The sequence below is a fragment of the Lissotriton helveticus genome, chromosome 9 (genome assembly GCF_964261635.1).
Source record: "Lissotriton helveticus chromosome 9, aLisHel1.1, whole genome shotgun sequence".
NCBI lineage: Eukaryota > Metazoa > Chordata > Amphibia > Caudata > Salamandridae > Lissotriton > Lissotriton helveticus.
This window is the reverse complement of record NC_136070.1, coordinates 62,403,693-62,428,605: the sequence shown is the minus strand read 5'-3', so window position 1 is coordinate 62,428,605 and position 24,913 is coordinate 62,403,693. Positions and strand designations below refer to the sequence as shown.

Below are 24,913 nucleotides of genomic sequence, written 5' to 3'. Positions count from 1 at the left end.
TGATGGGCCTGTGCCTATAGTGTCCCACTCCCCTGCCGTGCTTTTAAACGGAGGCGCCTGGCTGGGGGCAGGTTATGTGGTTGTGGGATCATCATCACCTCAGCTCTCTGGAGCAGCAGCAACTCTGTGTTTTTCTTCACCCCTCTCCTACCAGGCCATCGGCCGGAGGCTATAGTTGGCTGGGAAAGGGGGAGAGTAAGTGAAACAGCCTTGTTGATGTCCTGTTGTTGGCACCTTGGCTCCAATAGAGGGGGGTGCGCCTTTCCCAGAGAGCAACATTTGAGAGAATGTAATGTCAGGGTCAGAGCTGTCGAATTTGGAACTATAGAAATGGGTTCAAGTCCCAGCCTCAGCTCAATATCCTGAGATGCTGGACAAATGACTTAATTGCCCAAGGACTAAAATAAAAATTAATTTGATCTTCTGTAATGTAACTGGTGCTCATATAATCGATGTCCTTGGGCCGAGTTCACACTATATAAAACTAAATAAAAAATAACCTATTTGCTCACGTTTTAAGAGTCTACAAAGCTGGAATATAATTGAATAAAGAGAATTCTTTATACAATAATAAAAACGTCTGTATTCCTTTTTAACATGGCTATTCTGCCTTTTTTAGTTTTAACTCTCTGTCGCATTTCATTAAAACAGTTTTAAACCACATTTTAAATTGCGTTCACCTTTTGTTTACTTTTTAAAATACATATTGGTCGGAGCAGAAAATACCAGCTTTATGTGATTGTATTCTTATTCGTACCGGCCAGGACATTAAAATACCGGTAATGCTGGTTAAAAAAAACAGCCAGTTGGCAAACCTAGCCAGATCAGGAGTTGTGGGTTTCGGGCCACTCTATTTCACCTTGCCCGCCCCACCAGAATGCAGTGCTTCTAGTTTTCACCAATGTTTCTGGCTCTAAGAGCTTTAAAATACATCATTTAGCAAACATTTCTCTAAAAATGAGTCTAAATAGACTAGCCAAACGCTGTTTCACAGACCAAGGAAGGTGGGCCACTTTTTTGGGGGTGCCGGGCTGAATTGTGAGCGCAATCCGACCCTGAGGCATGATGCTGTAGCATAAAGCCATTCAATGCCTCAACAGAGGGAGTAGGCGCTATGTAAATGCAATTACGTATAAAGCCTGTTGGTCATAGTAAGCTTTATACAAATACAATTTACAATGACATATAAACCTATTGGTCGTGGCCTGCCAGCGTGCAGCCTCCCACTCACGGGCTCAGGAGAGCCCATTTGCAAGATGGCGGCGGTGGCTGTGAGATGCTGCGCGTCACGTGACCGCCGCCTCCCCCCTCCTCCTCCCATCCTACACAGCAGGCAGAGCGCCGGGGACCGGAATGACAGCTCCGAGAGCTTCAAGCGCCTGAGCCCGCTGCTAGCGCCGATATTCACGCTCCATCTCCTCCTCCCAGCAGGCGCTTTGAACCTTTGTGAGCGCTGGAGCTCGCCGGTGAATATCTCCCTTTTTTCACCATTTCATCCCAGCTCCTGGGCTCTTAAACCCCATCCTCTTGGCGCTGCGAGTGTACAATACTCTCACCCTCTCCAGGGGAACATCTGGCAAGGCGTCTACTGATTTCTCGGAGGGAGCGCTTACTGCCTGTTGCCGCCTTCTAGGCGCCTGCCGCGAACAGCCATCAGCCCTGTGTAAGGTCGACGCCGAGGGAAAGGGGCAATCCTGGGCCGGAGGGGGCACTATGTACTGCTTATACCCCTTCCCTCTCCAGCAGCCAGGGCAGGACACGAACTGATGCCCTCGGCGCCAACAGCTGGAGGGCCACCCCTTTAGAATTGGAGGATGGGGCTGCTGCGGTGCACGCCGCATAATTTTCTTACTGCCCACCCAACAAAACTGGTACCCAGAGCGAGCGAGGGCATGAAGCAGGGCAGAAGAAGATGTGGTGATGGGGAGGTTGGCACAGCGACATGCGCCTAGAAAATATTTGTGGGCTCCCAGACAAGAAGCACCCCTCCTATGGCGAGGGCACCGCTGCTTGAGTGCCCAGAGCCTTTGCCGGCGTGTCCTGTGCAATGACTTACAACAAAGACGCCTCTCGGTGGCAGCTGGCGGAGAGGCAGCGGTCATGCCCGCCCCTGGCTTTCAAGCGACTGGAATGCGGCGTAGAGCGCTTTACAAAAACTGTAAATAAATAGAGCGGTTCGGCACTGTGAAGAGCAAGAGCCGAGACGGCCCCGCGTCATGGGGCACAATGGGAGCTGGACCTCCAGCAACGTCAGCGAGCTGAGCTTTTACCGGGCAGCAGCGGGCCGGGCTCCGGAGGAAGGCCATGGGCTGTGGCCAGGCCGAAACGTGTCCACTGCCCAGCTGGGGTGGGCGAACGGCAGCTTGTACGGCGGCAGGCTGGTGGGTGGAGAGGAGAGCGGCCTGGGGCTCACCTACCGGCACTTCACCACGGCTGCGCAGGTCTTCATCTTCGTGGGGTCTTTGCTGGGTAAGTGTTTGCAGGGGAGGGCCGTGGGCTGCTGGCGTGAGAGTGGCTGCGTCTCGCAGGACCTGCGTAAACAACTTATTCAGCACACATAGATTGGCTACTCCGTAGAGCTGTGATTTATAAACATTTACATTCATTCATCCACTCATCCATTAATATCTTCAGGTTTTAGTATCTTTACTGAACTCACTGAAATTAAAATCCAAATATTGTGCAGTGTATACTTTTTAGGAGTGGTCGGGACTCTTTTCAGATGGCTGTGATTACACACACAGCGAAAGAACTGGTGGCTTGTCACTTCTGATGTGTTTTATCCGTTTCGGCTTAACCAGGAACACTGGAATTATGCGGCAGTGAAGCACCGAGCAGGGTTGACTAAATTATACGGCATGAAAAAGCTAGTTATGCAGCATAATGTGGCACATTTTTTAAATAGTATTACTTCATTATTTTTGTAATTTGTACAGATGGTAATACTGGCTGCAAATATTTAACCTCATTAATACCAGTTTAAGAGCAAAATACGGCCGAACATGTCACCCCCTGCGGCCCAACATGTCACCACCTGCGGCCCAACATGTCACCACCTGCGGCCCAACCCAACATGTCACCACCTGCGGCCCAACCCAACATGTCACCACCTGCGGCCCAACCCAACATGTCACCACCTGCGGCCCAACCCAACATGTCACCGCCTGCGGCCCAACATGTCACCACCTGCGGCCCTACATGTCACCACCTGCGGCCCAACATGTCACCACCTGCGGCCCAACCCAACATGTCACCACCTGCGGCCCAACCCAACATGTCACCGCCTGCGGCCCAACATGTCACCACCTGCGGCCCTACATGTCACCACCTGCGGCCCAACCCAACATGTCACCACCTGCGGCCCAACCCAACATGTCACCGCCTGCGGCCCAACCCAACATGTCACCACCTGCGGCCCAACATGTCACCACCTGCGGCCCAACATGTCACCACCTGCGGCCCTACATGTCATCACCTGCGGCCCAACCCAACATGTCACCACCTGCGGCCCAACCCAACATGTCACCACCTGCGGCCCAACATGTCACCACTAGCGGCCCAACATGTCACCACCTGCGGCCCAACATGTCACCACCTGCGGCCCAACATGTCACCACCTGCGGCCCAACATGTCACCGCCTGCGGCCCAACATGTCACCACCTGCGGCCCAACATGTCACCACCTGCGGCCCAACCCAACATGTCACCACCTGCGGCCCAACCCAACATGTCACCACCTGCGGCCCAACCCAACATGTCACCACCTGCGGCCCAACCCAACATGTCACCACCTGCGGCCCAACATGTCACCGCCTGCGGCCCAACATGTCACCGCCTGCGGCCCAACATGTCACCACCTGCGGCCCAACATGTCACCACCTGCGGCCCTACATGTCACCACCTGCGGCCCAACCCAACATGTCACCACCTGCGGCCCAACCCAACATGTCACCACCTGCGGCCCAACATGTCACCACTAGCGGCCCAACATGTCACCACCTGCGGCCCAACATGTCACCGCCTGCGGCCCAACATGTCACCGCCTGCGGCCCAACATGTCACCACCTGCGGCCCAACATGTCACCACCTGCGGCCCAACATGTCACCGCCTGCGGCCCAACATGTCACCACCTGCGGCCCAACATGTCACCACCTGCGGCCCAACCCAACATGTCACCACCTGCGGCCCAACCCAACATGTCACCACCTGCGGCCCAACCCAACATGTCACCACCTGCGGCCCAACCCAACATGTCACCACCTGCGGCCCAACATGTCACCGCCTGCGGCCCAACATGTCACCGCCTGCAGCCCAACATGTCACCACCTGCGGCCCAACATGTCACCACCTGCGGCCCAACCCAACATGTCACCACCTGCGGCCCAACCCAACATGTCACCACCTGCGGCCCAACATGTCACCGCCTGCGGCCCAACCCAACATGTCACCACCTGCGGCCCAACATGTCACCACTAGCGGCCCAACATGTCACCGCCTGCGGCCCAACATGTCACCACCTGCGGCCCAACATGTCACCGCCTGCGGCCCAACATGTCACCACCTGCGGCCCAACCCAACATGTCACCACCTGCGGCCCAACATGTCACCACTAGCGGCCCAACATGTCACCACCTGCGGCCCAACATGTCACCGCCTGCGGCCCAACATGTCACCACCTGCGGCCCAACATGTCACCACCTGCGGCCCAACATGTCACCGCCTGCGGCCCAACATGTCACCACCTGCGGCCCAACATGTCACCACCTGCGGCCCAACATGTCACCGCCTGCGGCCCAACATGTCACCACCTGCGGCCCAACATGTCACCACCTGCGGCCCAACCCAACATGTCACCACCTGCGGCCCAACCCAACATGTCACCACCTGCGGCCCAACCCAACATGTCACCACCTGCGGCCCAACCCAACATGTCACCACCTGCGGCCCAACATGTCACCGCCTGCGGCCCAACCCAACATGTCACCACCTGCGGCCCAACATGTCACCACTAGCGGCCCAACATGTCACCACCTGCGGCCCAACATGTCACCACTAGCGGCCCAACATGTCACCACCTGCGGCCCAACCCAACATGTCACCACCTGCGGCCCAACCCAACATGTCACCACCTGCGGCCCAACATGTCACCGCCTGCGGCCCAACCCAACATGTCACCACCTGCGGCCCAACATGTCACCGCCTGCGGCCCAACATGTCACCGCCTGCGGCCCAACATGTCACCACCTGCGGCCCAACATGTCACCACCTGCGGCCCAACCCAACATGTCACCACCTGCGGCCCAACCCAACATGTCACCACCTGCGGCCCAACATGTCACCGCCTGCGGCCCAACCCAACATGTCACCACCTGCGGCCCAACATGTCACCACTAGCGGCCCAACATGTCACCGCCTGCGGCCCAACATGTCACCACCTGCGGCCCAACATGTCACCGCCTGCGGCCCAACATGTCACCACCTGCGGCCCAACCCAACATGCCACCACCTGCGGCCCAACATGTCACCACTAGCGGCCCAACATGTCACCACCTGCGGCCCAACATGTCACCGCCTGCGGCCCAACATGTCACCACCTGCGGCCCAACATGTCACCACCTGCGGCCCAACATGTCACCGCCTGCGGCCCAACATGTCACCACCTGCGGCCCAACATGTCACCACCTGCGGCCCAACATGTCACCGCCTGCGGCCCAACATGTCACCACCTGCGGCCCAACATGTCACCACCTGCGGCCCAACCCAACATGTCACCACCTGCGGCCCAACCCAACATGTCACCACCTGCGGCCCAACCCAACATGTCACCACCTGCGGCCCAACCCAACATGTCACCACCTGCGGCCCAACATGTCACCGCCTGCGGCCCAACCCAACATGTCACCACCTGCGGCCCAACATGTCACCACTAGCGGCCCAACATGTCACCACCTGCGGCCCAACATGTCACCACTAGCGGCCCAACATGTCACCACCTGCGGCCCAACCCAACATGTCACCACCTGCGGCCCAACCCAACATGTCACCACCTGCGGCCCAACATGTCACCGCCTGCGGCCCAACCCAACATGTCACCACCTGCGGCCCAACATGTCACCACCTGCGGCCCAACATGTCACCGCCTGCGGCCCAACATGTCACCACCTGCGGCCCAACATGTCACCACCTGCGGCCCTACATGTCACCCCCTGCGGCCCAACATGTCACCACCTGCGGCCCAACATGTCACCACCTGCGGCCCAACATGTCACCGCCTGCGGCCCAACATGTCACCACCTGCGGCCCAACATGTCACCACCTGCGGCCCAACATGTCACCACCTGCGGCCCAACCCAACATGTCACCACCTGCGGCCCAACCCAACATGTCACCACCTGCGGCCCAACATGTCACCACCTTTTAGTAACATTTGATCCGTTTGAGCTGGAAACATTTTATTGTTACAATTTACAGATTATGCAGCAGAGGGTGGATTATGTGGCAAATGCGGCAAATCCATAATAATGCAAAAAATGCTGTGGCTGCAGAATCACGCAACTCCAGTGGCCCTGGAGGTTATTGTCAACCTGTGTTATGTTATTGTCGGGGCACTTTAACTCTGTGTGAGGGAGTGAACGGGTACATTTGCACAGCACACTTTACAAACTGAAGGTCCTCTAGGCGCTAGAGGGTTGACATTATTCCAGGTCTCTGTCGAAGATGTACCCAGGTGGATACGTTGAAGCCTTCACTAATAAGACATCTTAGTTTGAGTCCAGATTGATGTGCATACAATGTGTGATCTTGCAACACAACGCACTCTACCCCCCCCCCCGCCCCCGCCTCCTCGTGTCTTAGATTTTTTACCTGACAAAAATAAGCGTCACTTTGGCTAATTATATAATCGGTTGTATGCACCTGAATAAAAACCTGCTCATTTACATAAACGGACTTCCGGATCTGCAGATTACTGTTGCATGTCAGATATATAATACCTCACCTGTGGTGTTCCCGCTTTCACGTGCTCCCATTGCACTGCTCAGGCTGGTATCCGCCCAGGATCACTCACGGTGGCTGTGGCGCGCTGGCGCTTTATTTCAAAGGATTTTTAAAAGCTTATCTTTACAAATATTCCACCTCGGTTTTGTGTATTTGAATGTACTGAGGAACTAATGCATGAACAAGAGATAGGGAGCGGATGCATAGGGCAGAAGAAGCGGCCAGGAAGAACTCTGCTGAGGAATAAGCATTGGCTCGGCTGAGGGGACTTTGTTTATTTCTTTGTTTAGAATATTTATGTAGCTTTCAGCTTTCCTTTCTTAAGGTTTGGTGCCTCTCGTCCTCATGGAGATGTACAGCCCAAGATCACAATGTGCTTAACTGACCCAGAGGTACCTACCAATGCTCTCATGCACCGAGGTACACAGGCTGCCTTGTGATTGTGAGCGCCTTTTCTGATGGTGAAATCTGATTGTGTAACTGTGTTAACTGTGTGGTGTTGGTAACTTTTTAAAGGGACTGACTCATTTACTTCATGCATATTTTGTAAGCTTTAAAATGCTTAAAGCATATTTGTCTGTAGGTGCCCATAAAAGAATTGTAAATATCACCTACCTCAGTTTTTTTTTAATCTCAGAATTGTAAAATGCTGAGTCACCTGCGTGCATATAAACGTGTAACATACAGATTACTGTATAGGAGCTATGCTACCACTGTGTAGCTATTTTCCTTTTTTGTGTTTTAAAAGTTAATATATATTGCTGTTTTGAGTTTTCGGAGGTTCTCATCGACAATAGAAGGATGAAAGGCTGAGTCAACTCGGCCAGGATTTGAACCTGTGCTCTATTGAGTGCTCCAGGATTTCTTAAGCAGTAAATGTGTTACCACCAGACTGTCATGTCTACCTTCCCCCTGTTTCAGAACTGTGATCTCACGCATACTCGGCTGCAGTACAGCATGGGTTTAAGCCAGAGGGAACCGGAAGCATTCAGCCGTAGCTAAATACGAAAAGTAAACGCTAGGCCAGGGCTTGCTAGTTGCTTTTCTTGTTCTCAAGGCTGGTACTTTTGGAAAAACATTGAAGGACTTCCGGCTCAGCAGAGGACCCGGGAATCGGTACTGAAATAAGGATTTCTGCGAGCGAGACCCTGGGGCATTTCAACAAGGGCTTTATCTCCGCTTTTTTGGCTTTTGAAGCCAAAAAAGCAGAGATAAAACTATCGCCCTATTTACAAGAGGGTGCGAACATACATTAGCGCGTGTTAGCACCCGTTTTCCCAACGCCTCGCTTTGCATCTCTAATGAGATGCAAAGTGGGCGTCACTGGGCAGTACTGCTTGTAAATTATCGCTGATGTGCACATCGCGATATTTACAAGGAGGCCCACACATTTTAGCAGACGTTAGTTTTTGGCGAAAACCGCAGTTTTCGCCAAAACCTAACGTCTGCTAAAATGCTGACTTACCTATACTTTACATTGGGGGTGGATTATGCTGATACGACCACAGGGTCGTATCAGCAAGGGTATCACCGTTTTCCATGGAACATCGCTGGAAAATCAGCAATGTTCCATGGAAAACACTGTTCTCGCTGGAATAATTATCGCCATTGTGCTATGCATTGTTAATACAGCACTAGCATGGCGATAATTTCCTGCGATAGCCGGCAATAAAATTTCTCACGCTAAGCACGGCCAGCGATAATTATCGCTGTTGCTTGATAACATGCCCCTTCGTCTTTAAGATGTTATTCTAAAGATAGTGCGCATATGCGTGTGATGTCGTGGGGGCGGCCACCCTTCACCCCACCAATTATGAAAGAAGCCAGCTGACGCGTGTTTTGTGGGGGGCATGGGGTGGGGGGCAGGCGTATATTAGATTTACCTCCATATCAGAGAGTTGCGTGTTACAAGCAGTACAGATTGTTTACGTTTGCAGATACTGAATAACAAAAGTTCCATATCTTGACAATGAGCATACTGCTGGAATAATAATATAATAGCACACGTACAATATTTACACCCCTCTTCCAGATCAGGTCCTCGCGTCCAGGAAATATTTGCACAAGTGATGCTTAAGTAAGCGGAAGGCCTGAAGCTGAACACAGGGTTGAATATTCACTGAGCCTGTAACCAGGGAACCGCTTACCTCATCGTCCCTGCTGGGGCCCCCATGTGGCCAACACTGGTGGTACCTCTAAAGGTTCACACCATGGACCTCCACGGGGTAGGGCTGGAGGCTGCAGACCGGCAGCAGGTTAGATCTAGGCCTGGGTGTGAAATTCTGCTCCGCTTGCAGAGTTTGCAGAGTTTTTCCCACTCCACATAGTGGATCAAAGTTTTTTCCCCAGTTGCCAATGCTAAATTGGCGAGCGCGAGCATCTTACTCCAGATCACCTCCCGGTGAGATTTCTCAACGCGGGCAGTCGCAAATGGCTGCTACCGCTCGTTTTGAGAAAGCTTCCGCTCGTGTTGAGGACGCTGCCGCTCAAGTGGAAAATATGCTCAAGCGGCAGTACGAAGCAGCGCCCTCTTGTGCTGCGCATGGTGCAGTTTGTGCTGATTTTTCAGCGAAGGACAAACACCCAGTGCTAAAAATCAGCTGGGACGGTGCGACCTAACATACTCTGCTGCTTGTGGAACTCCGCGTAGCACAAAGGAGTTTTTTGGTCACTTCGCGGAGTTCCGCATTACAGAACTCTGCCCAGGTCTAGTTAGAACCCCTCCAACCAGCCCTTGTGCCTGGCTAAAGCCTCATGAATATGATTAAGTAACATCCAATGATGGTATTCAGGGTCATATAATTGATCTCTTTTAGCATAATTACTGTGATTACATTGGAAAACTATTGCCAATAAGAGGGACTGGGTATTAATGTGATCCGTGTACCCACTCCTCTGGACGAAAGGAGGGATGCCAGGCGGGCGGTGTGGGTTTTTAATCCCCTTACCCTGCTCCCCAGGGACAATGCTCCCCAAGCGGAAATGGTGCCTCCCATAAGGTGACTAGCCTGATTTGGACATGCTTTGTGACCAGAGTTGGGAACCACAGTGCCCTTGTCGCTGCCCCCCTCTCTTTCTGGCAGGTAACACAACTATTAGAGCCCTTCTTCATTTTTCAAAGGGTGGCTGCCACGACTTCTGTATGTAGCTCCCAAGCAGCCCTATGGCAACTGGAACCAAGCCTGGCTTTTTAAGAAAGAGCACTTTGCGTTCTGGGAAATGTAGTTCCACTTTTCCCAACATAAGTATGGGCTACAAGTTGCACTATTTGAAAAGTGCTTTTGACTACTGAAGTCAGAGCAGATGAATATGCTACACATGAGGCCCCAAGGAACTGTATATGCAGTGAATCCATGGCCAGGTCCGAAGCTTAGTCAATGAGAATCAGGAGGGTAGGGTGAATCTCAAATTTGCCAACTAAAAAAGCAGCGGGCTGCAGGGTGGAGGGGTGAGATGACCAAGGTTTGATATGGGCTGGTTCAGTGAGGAGCAGGATCAGTACCGATGTAAATTAGATGGCCCTCTGTCCGGAGTCACACCGAGGGCAAAAAATAATGGGTTGTAATGCTATCCTGTACGATTACCACTGGCTAGACTGTTTGCAAGATTTCATTCCACCCCTTCTTGGGTGTTTGATTGGTAGTAGTATGTCTGGAAAATTGAAACTGACACAGCTTTCCAAGCCTACTGTGGCCATTTTTTGCGAATTTTAAAAAGTAGTACATTTGCACCCATTCAAGGAATACTTCTCTCAGTGCAGATTTACAGTTGTTCTTATAAACCAGCACTCTCTATATTAAAGTTCCTGCTTTAAAAAAATCAACAAATTAAAAGCTTTTATTGAAATGAGAATGGCAAGAAAAACCGACACACAAAAATCAGATCCAACTCAGGTCCCTCGATCCAACTACTATGTCAAGAATGCTTTCGGGAAAAGTTGTACTCCAAACACCCCCCTGAAACTGCGCCCCTCCCTGTCCCACCTGGATCTGGTAGTTCTCCTTGGGAATTCATGACTACGGTCACGTACAACACAACGGTTTGGAGTCCATGGCCTGGGATCACTTATTTTAAATATATTTTCACGGCATGCGCTCTTCTAAGGCTCTGCTACAAGAAGCCTTAATGGTAGAGTTGTTAAATTGGCGCAAGTAAGCACTGCTACCTGTTTCCAGCCTCATCTTTTACAAATCATTTTATCAAGTGACTGACGGCCCATGTATTGAGCCCAAATTGCAAATAGAGGATGCGTGCAGGCGTAGCTAATAGGGCGAGACATGCCATGGGTCTGGCTAGGCTCTAAGGGGCCGATTCACAGAACTAACTTAAGACAAAATCCTAAACTTACTACTTTTGGTATTCACAGAAGTTAGGATTTAGTCTTAAGTTTGTCTTAAGACAGACTTAAGACAGACTTAAGACAAAATCCTAACTTAAGTCTGTCTTAAGTCTGTCTTAAGAGAAACTTAAGACAAAATCCTAACTTCTGTGAATACCAAAAGTAGTAAGTTTAGGATTTTGTCTTAAGTTAGTTCTGTGAATCGGGCCCTAAGAGTTTGTGCAAGTGCCATGACATAAAAATGTTTGGCATATATATCATGCAACAAATGCAACAAACATAATGTAAACATTTGATGCAGGCTCTTAAAACGTCAAAAAAGTGTATTCTTTAACATGCTGAAGCGTTTCACCTTAGTGCATCACATTATATCACTGCATAGACAGACATTTATTAAAAGTGCTAGTTTTAAACGGCCTTAGAAAGATTAATGGCTGTCCCCCAACGACAATGAGATTAGTGAGCCAAGAGGCAAGTCACTAGTCCCGTAAATGCTGAATGTGGCCTGGATTCTTATTACAGATGGAGCAACATTATAGTTTATTAAACAAACATAAGAGGTGCTTGTACCACGCACATCCTGAACTCTAATATTTAAATAAAAGTGCTCTCATCTGTGATGATAAAGGAAAAGGAGGCTCTGTGAAATATTCTTTTTCCCTAAGATCACACAATTTGTACAAGCAGAGCAGCCGGTATTGATTCCAGTTTATCTAGTTTCACATTTTGAAATTCAGCCACCAGATGTATTCTCTGTCTTTCACTGTCTTTCTCTCTAACCTTTTCAATCAGAGGTCACTGTTTTGTCTTTTACTCTTAGCAGAAAACCCACAGACAAAGCAGGCCCTATTCTGGGACTCTAGACCCACAAACATCCACAAACTTATTCAGTAGACATACTCATTTGCCTAGGCATAGCAGTCCCCAGTCTCGCTGGTGTGCCTCTGTTTCCTGTGTGACGTCTTAAAGCTCCATGCATTGTGGAGGCAGCTTCAGTGCGCTGTAAGAACTGTAGGAGGTGCATGGGCCAAAAGCAGCAGAAGCAGACACGTTTCAGCACATTCAAGGTACACGTAATCACAGCTGTAAAAGGCCTGACCCTGCTAATGCAGGGGTGCAGGTGAAAGAGGTGACATTTGCCTGAGCGGGGGTAGGTCTATGGCGGAGTAGGTATCATGTACATAAAGATATGGTTGGGTTGGACAGTCACATGACAGGAAGAACCAACATCACTCTGGGCCATTATCAGAGAAGGGCCAGTGGAGCTGGAATAGGGTCAGCCAGTGTCGAAATACCTATGAGAGGGGTGCCACAGAATCACATGTTAATAAAGGTCTGTGAGGGATGGGGCAGAGTCAGTCGGGTCAATAATGCCAATATAGATTTGTAGAGTTCTGGAAAAGGCATTCACACATCAGTGAACACGAACTTGTCAAACTGGCAGGAGAAATCTTTACACCCCAAGCGCCTAAACTGGAATATCACGAATAACCGCGATGGCTAGCATTGGGTAGCCAGGGTTAGCGTGCTACTCGCCTGGAAAGGTCATTTATGAGGCTGTCCCTAACCCTGGGATTACTCTGTCTGTACCCATAGCCAGCCACTGGACAGGACTAGCACTCACTGCACAAACTGGCAGGAACCCCCTGTTGAGATGGCATACCTCTACACTTCAACACCCCTATCCCTGCATATGACTGGCAACTCATTCTGCGTCCCCGTGAGTAGCGTGCTAGTCTTCTGGACAGTGCTTCGGCAACTCGGCAGGGGTAGTAAGCGCTATATGTATGTCTGTACAAATCAACATAGGGGAAATAGGATTGGATCATTGGTAATATGTGCATAAATGACTAGAAGGGCCGGGGAAAAGTCAGTGATATGCCAGCAAAGACCATTAGAGTGGGGACAAGTCAGTCACATGTTACTAAAAGTCAGATAGGGCCATAGGAGACTCATTCATGTGTTAGTGAAGAAGTCCCAGCTGGGGCAGAGCTAGAGTTTTGATAATAAAGGCCCAAGTGGGCTGGAGCAGAGTCAGTTACTCAAGTGCATGTCAATCAAGTACCAGCATGGCCCAGTGCAGGATCATTCACATCCATAAGGGCCAGAGGTACATATACAGTGTAAGTCCCCTGGCAATAAAGGCTGGTGGGACAGAGGTGGAGTCAGTCAGATGTCAATAATGGCCTGGTAGGGTTGGGGCAGTCATTCACATGCCAATGAAATCCAGTAGGACAGAGGTGGAGTAAGACACAACTCAAGAAAGACCAGTAGGACAGAGGAGGAATGAGTCACATGTTATTAAAGCCCTGGAGGACATGGGAGCAGTCAGTAACATCTCAATAAGACCCGGTAGGACAGAGGCGGAGACATCCCACGTAAGAACATTTTATGGTAGGGCTGCTACAGTCATTAACATGTCAATAAAGACCGATAGGATAGAGGTGTAGTCAGTCACATGTTAATAAAGGCTGGTAGGACAGAGGAGGGATCAGTCGGTTGTTAATAAAGGCTGTAGGACATGGGAGCAGTCAGTAACATCTCAATAAGACCCGGTAGGACAGAGGCGGAGCCATCCACACGTAAGTACATTTTATGGTAGGGCTGCTACAGTCATTAACATGTCAATAAAGACCGATAGGATAGAGGTGTAGTCAGTCACATGTTAATAAAGGCCTATAGGACAGAGGAGCAGTTATTCACACATTTATAAAGGCCGGTAGGACATAGGGGCAGTCAGTCACATGTCATAAAGGTCAATAGGACAGAGGGAGAAGTCAGTCAGATGTAGAATAAAGGCCTGTAGGACAGAGGAGCAGTCCGTCACATGCTATCAGGGCCGGCTTTAGTGCAGGTGACGCCCAGTGCGACAATGTTTGTTTGCACCCCCGAATGACCACCTCCGCCATGATTCCCTCACTACCACCCTCTAACAGTGCCCCTCAAGTCTCCATAGCCGCTCTCTCTCAGATGCATTGAATTAGTTTTATAGCGCCTCCACCACTAATATCAGTGTAAGGTGTCAGAGCACTTTGCATCACACACACTACACAGAGACAATAAATCAGTGTATTGGACATGTTACATTAGAGACAGGGCTGTAAGGTGTAAGAGTCACATGTCATCCCTGCTGGTAGACAGTATAGTTTAAGAGTGCTTGGTCTGGAGAAGCACAAACACAGAATTTTAGACATAACTCCATGGTTGGGGGTTCTCTTTAATAATGAGAATTGATTCCTACCCAAATGAACTGTTTTTTTCAACATTAGGATAAAAAAAGACTAGGGAAAAATCATAACGCTCTAATCTATACCTTGCAGTTTGCATGCAGCTCTTTGATGACGGTTAATAACTCACTGTTCTTTGTTAGGATTTTAACCTATAAACTGCGATGACGGTTAGTAGCTCACTGTTCTTTGTTAGGATTTTAACCTATAAACTGCAAGTAACAAAGGATCTCTCAGACAAAAGCAGTAACGCACCAACCTGGTTACGTTATATGCACTTTGTGATTTGAGTGGTACACGTTCCCTGCAGCAGGCATATTAACCCTTTGCGCTACCTTACCATGAACCAAAACTTCCACTAGACAAACCTCTGATCTCTCTCTAGGAAGAACATTAATCACCAGAGTTATCTTGACATTTTTATTGTTGCCTAAAAATTGCTGGAGGCCAGGAACACAGCAGCAGGTACTTTTAAAACCATAATATACTTCAAACACAACTTCCCCCACCCAAAGGCAGGGCCCTCATCCACCGGTCCTGCCAGGGATGTTTTAAGGATTTTGGGGTCTTGGGCCAAATGTATTTTGGGGGCCCATCTTCGGAGCAGCTTTGATCTTATGATCAGTTTCAGCTCTTTCATGCCCTCTTTGGTCAAATTCTAAATGTGTCTACATCTGATATTCAGGGATAGTGATGTGTGTTTCGGTATTGTCAAAGCAAAAAACTCTCCCTCTGACCTACAGTTATTTCATAATAACATTGTTACAATTACAAATGTGAGCCATCCAATAATTATTTTCAAACACAGCCAATTCTCAAAAATATCTTTTTTAATTAATTTCTTTTATGAAAAATATTTTTATCATCTTATTTTCTTTTTCCATATATAAAATATTTATCTCTTTCCTCAATTATGAAGAATCAATACATACATTTTTCAAAATCCAAATATACATGTACAGAAATAAAAAGAAGTATGATATACACAACTAATAAACACTCCAAGGGAAGAGACACACAACAAATTCACACACCAACTTTCATACCACAAACTCACTAACCCCAAACACACATTCAATCAATCTGGGAGAGTCTGCTACAGAATGGTATAATAGTTACAATAGACCATATCCAGTAACTGCACAGGGCAGGATCTTGATCAGGCTCTAGTCGACGCGTTTCGGTGGCTAAAACAAGAATGACATGCCACCTTCTTCAGGACCAGCCAGATCCAAAGAACACGAGTGCTCAACCCGAGGAGAAGAAATTCCAAGAATGTAAAATCCGTAATTAATTTACTCAATAGTCAACAATTCACGGAGAGAACCCCTTTCTTTTCTTTTTTTGGGAATCGGGTATCAGGTTCTATATACCCAGTCCTATTGTGTCAGTATTCTCATCACGATTATTTGCACCTTTTGGTCGTGTTTTAAACAGTCTGACTCTTAATACCAATGTCTACACTTCCACGGCCGGAAATTGCTGATCCCAGCTAGTGCCCCAAACGTGTATAGATCACCTTTGCTGCCTCAAGGTCCAAGTCGCACATTCCTTATAGGTAATTCGCTTATGGCATATATATATGGATAATTTCACACAAACTCGTATTAATCCGTCTCTTCTTACTGAGTCCTTATCGTCATATCATGGTGTCCACACGCGGCATTCTGCGTTTCGGAGTCAAACAGCAGCAGCTCACTAATATTACTGCAAACAATCTCTGTGACACCCTTCCATTTCTCATATGTGTGGTCTTCATATCTGATCTAAAATAAACTTTTTATATGGATGTTGCATGAAACATAAACACAGTTTGTCTGTAAAATGTCTGTAATAGACTGTCACACATTAAAAATAAATGATAGGAAAACGCTACTTCCAACAATCTTTTTAAAAACTATTCAAGGTCATAAGGGCAAGACTCCAGCAGAACATAGCTGGCTCTATCAGGGGGCACCAGAAAGGCTGGAGCCCTGGGCCAGAGCCCACTTTGCCCATGCCTTAAAACATCTTTGGGCGCTGCATCTCATAAAGGCCAATAGGGCAGAGGGAGTAGTCAGTCAGATGTGAATAAAGGCATGTAGGACAGAGGAGCAGTCAGACAAATTCCAACAGAGGCTGGGAGGGCAGTGAAGGAGTCAGTCACATGCCAATCAATACTGGCATGGCTGTGGCTTATAACTTCCCGCTCAAAGGTCGGAATACTGGCACGCCGTTCTAGTTGCGTTATCTTTACGTCTCTACATCCTGACGGCTGCCTATCATTGTCATCAGTCTTGACCTAGGGAACTTGGCAGCCTCCTCTTTGGAGTGGTTCGTACAGGCTTTATATTGTGAAAGAAATTAAATACACGTTTGGTGCTCTTATTTATTAGTGTATTTTAGAGCTAAAATTAATGGTGCACCTATGGCCCCTACTTGGGCAGAGACAGAGATTATCCCAATATTTAAAAAGGGTTCTAGGTTCTTGCCGACAAACTATAGGCCGATAAGCCTCCTTGACAGCGCTCAGAAGCTGTTTAGTCTGGTCACCCTGAATCAGTTGAACGAGTGGGTGACCGACAGTAACATCTTAACTCCTTTGCAGGATGGTTTTAGAGATAGTGTAGGGACAATGGACCAGGTGTTTGACCTGCAAAGGTTGTATTGGAAACATGTGCTCCTGGGAGGAAGCAGACTATGGGCCAGATGTAGGTAATTCATATTTACCGACTCTTAAATACCGAATTTTACCGATTCGGTATTTAAGAGTCGGTAAATATGAAGGGGGGAGATGTAGGTATTACAGATTCTGTAAATACCGAATCTTTAAGATTCGGTATTTACAGAATCTGTAAATACCGAATCGGTATTGCCCATTGATTCCTATGGGCCTTGAAGCCCATAGGAATCAATGGGCAATACCGATTCTGTAATTACAGAATCGGTAAATACCGAATTTGACAAGGGTGCAGGGGGTGTCACTTTGACACCCTCTGGCACCCCAAAAATAGGCATGTGCACCATGTGGCAGACAGACATGCCCTAAGGGCATGTCTGTCTGTCACATGGCTAGGTGTGCATGCACACATGTGCATGCACACCTGAATTCGGTATTTTAACACCCAATTGGATTGTGTGTTAAAATACCGAATTTGTAGGGCCTTTGGGACTCAGAAGGGTCCCACCTACATCTGGGAATTACCGAATCGGTAAAAATACAGATTCGGTATTTTACAGAATCGGTAAATTTACCGAATCGGTAAATTTACCGATTCTGTAAAATAATGCCCCTACATACCAATTCTTGAATACCGCTCGGTAACGGCCGAAAATACCGATTTTTGGCCGTTACCGACCGACCTACATCTGGCCCTATATGTCATCTTTGTGAATTTGCGGCCTGCCTTCGTCTTTATTCCTAGAGACCTGTTGTGGAAGGTTTTGAGGGACTGTGGGGTGCCGGGGTACCTTGTGGAAATCCTGAGCCAATTTCATTGGACTAATTATGCTCAAGTTAGATGTGGTGAATTGTCTGACCCCATTGTGGTTGGTCGGGGAGTCAGGCAGGGGTGTGTGTTAGCTCCAACTCTTTTTTTTTCAAATGTCAATGATTTGATGTCGCAACTGGAGCAATGCAAGGGAGATGCCCCATGGCTTGCCGGGGTTAAGGTCCAAGCCCTCCTGTACCCAGACGATACCCTTTTGCTATCCAGATCACCCATGGGGATTAATACTCTTTTGGATTGCTTTGGGTCATTCTGCCAGCCGCGGGGGCTTGAGATCAACTTCAGCAAGACCAAGTTTATGGCTTGCAACCCTTTTCCCACAACTCATGCCAACTCAACCTTCAATGGAGCGGCCCTGTAATGACTAAAGGTGTTTGAATATCTTGGGGCTACGCTCTGAGAGCTTTGACTGGTCATTCCACATCAAGGGGCGTGGCCTTATGCTAGAGCAGCTTTGTGCGGGTATCTTGTTGGGGCACCGTGGCTCCTCCTTTCGGCCAGTAAATCCCGCACTTGAGATCTACAAAAGCCAGGCTTTGGGGGATACCCTGTATGGCGGATAATTATGGGTTTTTTGGGATTCCCGCCCTCTAGTATTTAATAAAAAACGATTTGGTATAAATTTATCGGGCCTAACAGTGAGAACCCTGTTCGTCTCTTTAAGGTTGGATTATGGCCTTCGATGGCTTAATGATGTTGTTGAGCTAAGGCCTGTACTGGCGACGGCTGTGGGTTATTTCCAAACGTCTTTTTCGTATGGCCCTAGAAGATGTTATGAGGCAACCTGGTGCTTATAAGATTCCCTGGGTGCAGTCTATGGAAGTCTGTTTGGGTCAGATTGGGTACTCCAATTTGTGGTCTTCCCCCGGCCATGCCGGGTCAAATCCCCAAATCTGATCTAAAATGCACCTACTGGTGATTTATAAACACCCAGGTATATGTGCTCCTCAAGGGAAGAATCGCTTACTGACAATTTACTAGAATTTAAAGCTGAATATTGTATGGAAGCATATTTGGATGAGATCGAACCTCTACAGACAAAGACCCTATATATTAAATTCCGTTTAGGGATTTTTTTCCCATACATGTCTTTGCTGCCAAATGGAACCATCACCCCTGGGTTGGGTGTTAGCTCCTGTTTTTTTTTGCCCATTGATTGACGAGACAGTTGAGCATGTTATTTTCTTTTGCCCTGGTTATCAAGCAATTGGAAAAAAGTGGATTTTACCTGCACGCCGCAACCTGAGTGTAAGAAATTATAGGACTGCATCTAAAATTTTTAGTAGCAACAGCAGTCAATGTATTGTTTATTTGTCTCTCAATTGTTGATGCATATGTGGAGGTATAGACAGAAAATTTCACTAAGTTAGTAGGTGTATTTCTTTTGCTGACTAGTTTCTGTTCTTTTATGAATAATGTGTTTTTTAAGGTTAAAGTCATTTCAATTTGTATCTCGGGTTTTATCTAAATGTGATTGTCAGGTAGTATGGAATGATGTATGTAAGGTGCCTTGTTAAATATTGGCTGGAATTCTCTGCTACCTGTTTTATTCTTCTTTTTTATTGTATTATGTCTATTTATTATTTTATGGCCTTGTGCCAAAATAAAGATTTATTAAAAAAAAGAAATACATCTATATACGTGCTATTGGATAGGAACAGAGTGTACGCACTGTTGGGCATAGTTCGCTTCATTTCCTTAGAATTTTTTTAGATGGAGAGCTTCATATGATCCTGTTGGTTTGTTGGAAGACTTGAGATTTTGTGTATTGTACTCTGCTATTTCATTCTTCACCCTTGGATATAGCCTTGAAAAAGTCCAAAGCAGGGGCGAAACACGTGTCGGCTGAAATCATCTAGGCTGAAACCATCTATGAAGCATCTCTGCCAACATTTATGTAGTTACTATTAATAAACTGTAATCACAGTTCCAACATTGCCTGTTTCTTAGTAAAATCAGGACCAATTATATAATATCCTTCATCTCAACATTTGAAGCATTGATGAAACATTTTTGGGAGTTCTTTTTTATCATATTTCTCAATGAAATATGTTCTGTGCTTTTAAAATATATGAATAATTGCACTAATCGAATGAGACTAGCACAACTCATATTAGATACAAGTGAGAAGTGTTCCACTATTCCTTGTTTTGTTCATGGCTGCGGCAGAGTTTGCAGCCAACACGGGTACACGTGGTAGCTTTGAGGGTCTTTCGTAGAAACCAACAAGTCGCATAGTTTCCTAAAGAACTTTCTACCTTTGTATTTGATATAGAAACCACATGAAAAGCTTATGCAAAACACCTAAGCCCAGATTGTGGTTTTTGGTTTTTATGAAAATTACAAATCCCTAAAGATAGCATACATATCGGAAAGGGGTGAAGGGTGATACATGAAACAAATGTGAATTAAGTTTAAAGCACAAGCTTTAACGCTATATAGGAACAACACTAAATAAAATCAAAACTAGCAATGGCTATATGTTACAGGCATAACACTGGATTGATACCTGAATAATATTTACTAGTGGCTAATAAATGAATGAAACAAACCTTGCAAGGATGAAAGTCTGGTTCTGCCCTCTTGAACTCTGGATCTGTGCCTATCAAGTCATAAATGTTTTAGCAGCTGCACGTGATGTCCATGAATCTCTCTGACCTTCATGCTGTTGAGGAAGCCAAGAGGCATATTTACAAGGCCTCTGTGCCACCGGAGAGTCACGGTTTTTGATGCTCCAGTGGCGCACAATTCGGAGCCATTTTTACAGGCCACTCAAAGCCACTCTGCGTGACTGTTCATTTCCTTTTAAATATTGCCCCATTTCACGCACTACTCTGCATGAAAAGTGTGTTCCATGGGTGTTGCTGTGGATGTTCCCACACAACACCTATTGAGTCTGATGCATTCCCAGATATACAAGGTTTCATAAAGCTGGGACTGCGTCAGATTCTAGCGTCTAGGGAAGGTGGTAAAGTGGCGCAATGAGAAGAAATACCTTTATTCTCCTATTTGTTTGCTCTTTTAATGTGTGCTGTGCAGCACCTATAGGAGGAGGACAACTCCATCAATGATTGTTTTTCTGCAGGAAGGTGTCAATTCCTGCATAAAAACAATCATCCCTGGCACCCTTGCACTATGGTGCAAGGATGCCTGCGTTGGTGCCAGGCAGTTAATTGTGCACCGGCGCAGAGGAAAGCACAGGGATGCATCGCATTCCTGTAAATAAGATGCATCCCTGCACTTACCTAATGATGCAGCTCGGCGAAGCAAGATGCTTGCAGCGCCGCGCTGTGTCATTTTCTAGTAAATATGCCCCCAAGTTTAGTCCTTGGGATCTAAGCTCACAGCCAAGCCGGCTGCATCCTTCTGCACTTAGACATGTTTCTACAACGAGGACTCGACCCTGACAACATCAGAGCATGGGCGCCCAGTGGAAAGTGTACTACTACGTATGAACAAAGGATATACACTGTTCTCGATGGCAGTGTTTTAAATGGGGGGGTTCTGTCCGGTATTGGACCCCTGCACTTCTTTATTATGAAACAGAAAGTGCCTGCTCTTCTCAACACTGCTGCATTACATTTAATGGGAAAGTGCTGGCTCATCTCAGCACTGTGCCAGTACATTTAATGAGAGAGTACCGAAACTTCTCAGCACTGCTGCACTACATTTAATGGGGGAGTATCGGCACTAACCCCGGGCGGGTAACTATGCTCCGCCAGTGGAGTTTGTGAAGTTTTGCCTACTCAGCGTTCCGCTGCGAATGCGGAGTTTAGGCAAAACTACGACTCCATGGCAGAGCGTAGTCAGCTGGCCCCTCCACCCTCCCAAAATTATTAAAAGTATTGAAAAAGGCACTTACCTGCCATGGCTGCCTCATCCTCGCCATGGCTGCTCTCTCCTGCCTCCTCCTTGCACTGAATAACCCCTACGCTGTACGTCTTGCGAATGCCATGGCGAGTAGGAGGCAGCCACACCAGGTAAGTGCCTTTTTAATTATTTCTAATTACTTTGGGAGAGGGGAGGGCCGGGAGCAGAGCATAGTTCCACAGAGTTTGTTTTTAACTCCGTGGAACTACGTGGAGCACCACTCCGCTTACTCCACCCAGGGTTACCCTGCACTTCTCAGTACTGTTGCAGTACATTCATGGGAGAGTACCGGCACTTCTCAGGCCTGCTGCAGTACATTCAAGGGAGAGTACCAGCACCTCTCAGGCCTGCTGCAGTACATTCAAGGGAGAGTACCAGCACCTCTCAGGCCTGCTGCAGTACATTCAAGGGAGAGTACCTGCACCTCTCAGGCCTGCTGCAGTACATTTAATGTGATATTACCATCACTTCTCCAAAGCAAACAAGTACTCTACATAGTGAGTGCCTGCACTTCTATATTTCCATTTGAAGCACTGCACGTAACATATGTTAGTTTGAATAATATACAGAGCAATACATACAACCCAGTATAAGGCATGATTCTCTGACATGCAATAATATTAGTAATGCATATATGCAGGCTTAGAGTGTACTATGTTGTTTATCACGGTTGTTGAGTGTAGAGAGGGGCTATGGCTCACGAGAGACGTAGCCACAACTAGGCAAGATGCTCCCTCCTCCCTTCACTCAAAGATGGTAATTTATTGTGCATTTGTACTTGATTAAAAAAGGCATTTCACTAAAACCAGAATGTAAGCGGTTAATTTTGTGAAGAATGGTAAAATTCCAGTGACAAGATTGCATGAGTATCACATCTGTTTCCTTGTGTAAAGTACCTCTCACATGTATTCTTTGATTCAGGAGCAAGTGCTTTTGCTGTACTGTGGTATTAAACTCCAATCTGACCTTTGCACTATAGTAATACACGTGAGAATGAGTCTTTATTAGGACAGTTGCTCTAAATATGTGTTATTGGACCATATTTATTTTCAATGTCATGTCACATATATAAATATCTAGGACCACACACATTGACACGTGTGTGTGTATGTTTGTAGACGTAGCACATGTGTGAAGTATCTCTCTCTAGCATCCACCGTCTCTCTCGTTTCCCTCTCAGACTCTGGACCCCTCTTGAAGGCTCGAAATGCTGGCGAGAGTCAGTAGCATATCACGAACACGCGACTGACCCTGCCCCGGCCCTATCAGCCTTAGCAAGGCATTTGCCAGTCTCAGGAGCTTGCAGACCCCCATGCAGTCGAGGCCACCTCTGTCATTTACTGCAGCTCACCCAAGCCAGCAAGGCTCGCGTTTTTGCCTGAACCAGCTGTGCTGCTGCCTGCTTTGTTTCCAGCCTGTAATTACATTCAGAATAAAAGAGCAGCCTGACCCATAATGGAACATGTCTTGGGTATTAAAAGGTACCGAGAATAAAACCTCTTCTGTGCTTCTCTTCTGGAGCTGAACAGCCAGGGAGGTGTGGGAGAAAAAAACTGTACTCACTCTCAAATTAGCTGCCTTTCTCAACCATAATTTCAAATAATGGGGCCTTTAAAATGTGGACAATTCCATTTCTTTCTTTTCGAAATTGCAGGATAATATAAAAAAATGCTTTAGCGAAGATTAAAATGTGTCCAATTTCAGGAGTGAACATCTCATATAGACTAGTTTTCTTTTTAATGAAAATATATTGTCCCCGAGCACAGTATAACAGTTGCTAGTAAATCTTTAAGAGAAAATAAGAAACAAGTCCGATTCTTTCTTATTCAAAGTTCATTAGCTCAATTCCTTTTTATTTTATTTTGTCTTTGTTCTTTTCTCTTCACACATCAAAAATCTTCATCACAAATTCAATCTTCATAATTCATTGGAATCCTACAGACAGTAGCCAACAGAGCAAACCAATGCCAACACGTGTTTCGTCACGGGAAAACAATCACCCAATGACTTCTTCAGGGCATAAAGAATTTATCCTTTCAAAGACACAACAACCACATTCCAAGTTTCACCTATTTCAAATGTACCAGTAAGAAGCTCCTCAAATTTCAGAGTTCTTCATATACAGCGATTTACATTCTTCTTCAATACGTTCAATTACTCCATCTGCTTCCACAGGTCAGAGTTATGCAAGAGGAATAATAAAATAATTATATCTGGGAGAGTACTCCCTCCGGCATCAATCAGGGTTTCAGAATCGTAATAGATGGATTGCAAATTGCTACTGACTGATGCCTGGTGCTTGTTGTGTTTGGTAAACACTCCACACAGGCAAACAGAAATCAACACTGGTGGCACGCTACCCTCTATGGAGAGCCGCTGGAATTAAGCGGCAGCCGAGGACCTAGGGGCATATCACCAACAAATAGCGACAATTATCGCTATATAGGCTTAGCGACAATTTTTCTATCGCCAAGCATCGCCGGATTTTATCGCTGAGATAATGTGCTATTAGCAACATTTATCTCAAAAGTGATAAAATACCTGGCGATAGCGACGAAATCCGTGAATAGGGCTGAGAATACAGCAATATTCAAGCATTAAAGCTAACAGGGTCTTAGCCATTATATCCACCTCCCATTGGATATAATGGCTAAGAACTGGTCTGAGCAGGTGTTAGCTTTTGGAGATATTCGCGCTTAGCGCGAATATTTCCAACGCTACGCCTGTGTTGGTAATAGGCGATAGCGAGGTTAGCGACTGCTTTCAGCCGCTAACAGGTTGGGAATGCCCACTTTGCGTGTCATTAGCGATAAATATCGCTGACATGCAAAGCGGGCCCCAAACCGCTCGCTATCGCCTACAAGCTTTCGCTAACTGCTGTTAGCGACAGCTTGGTAATAGGGCGATAGAATTTTCGCCGCTTAGCGGCCGAAAACGGCCGCTAAAGTGGCAAAAATAGCCTATCGCCCACCCTTGATAATATGGCCCCAAT

At 47.2% G+C, this 24,913-nt stretch overlaps 1 protein-coding gene across 1 annotated transcript in view; it reads left to right on the top strand.

Moving 5' to 3' along the window:
• Positions 1 to 2,216: 2,216 nt before the first annotated feature.
• Positions 2,217 to 24,913, top strand: part of GPR176 (G protein-coupled receptor 176) — a 306,084-nt gene continuing 283,387 nt past the window's right edge. The window contains exon 1 of the mRNA XM_078661980.1: positions 2,217 to 2,469. Within this exon, the coding sequence (XP_078518106.1) occupies positions 2,217 to 2,469 (253 nt within the window). The remainder of the gene's footprint in view (positions 2,470 to 24,913) is intronic.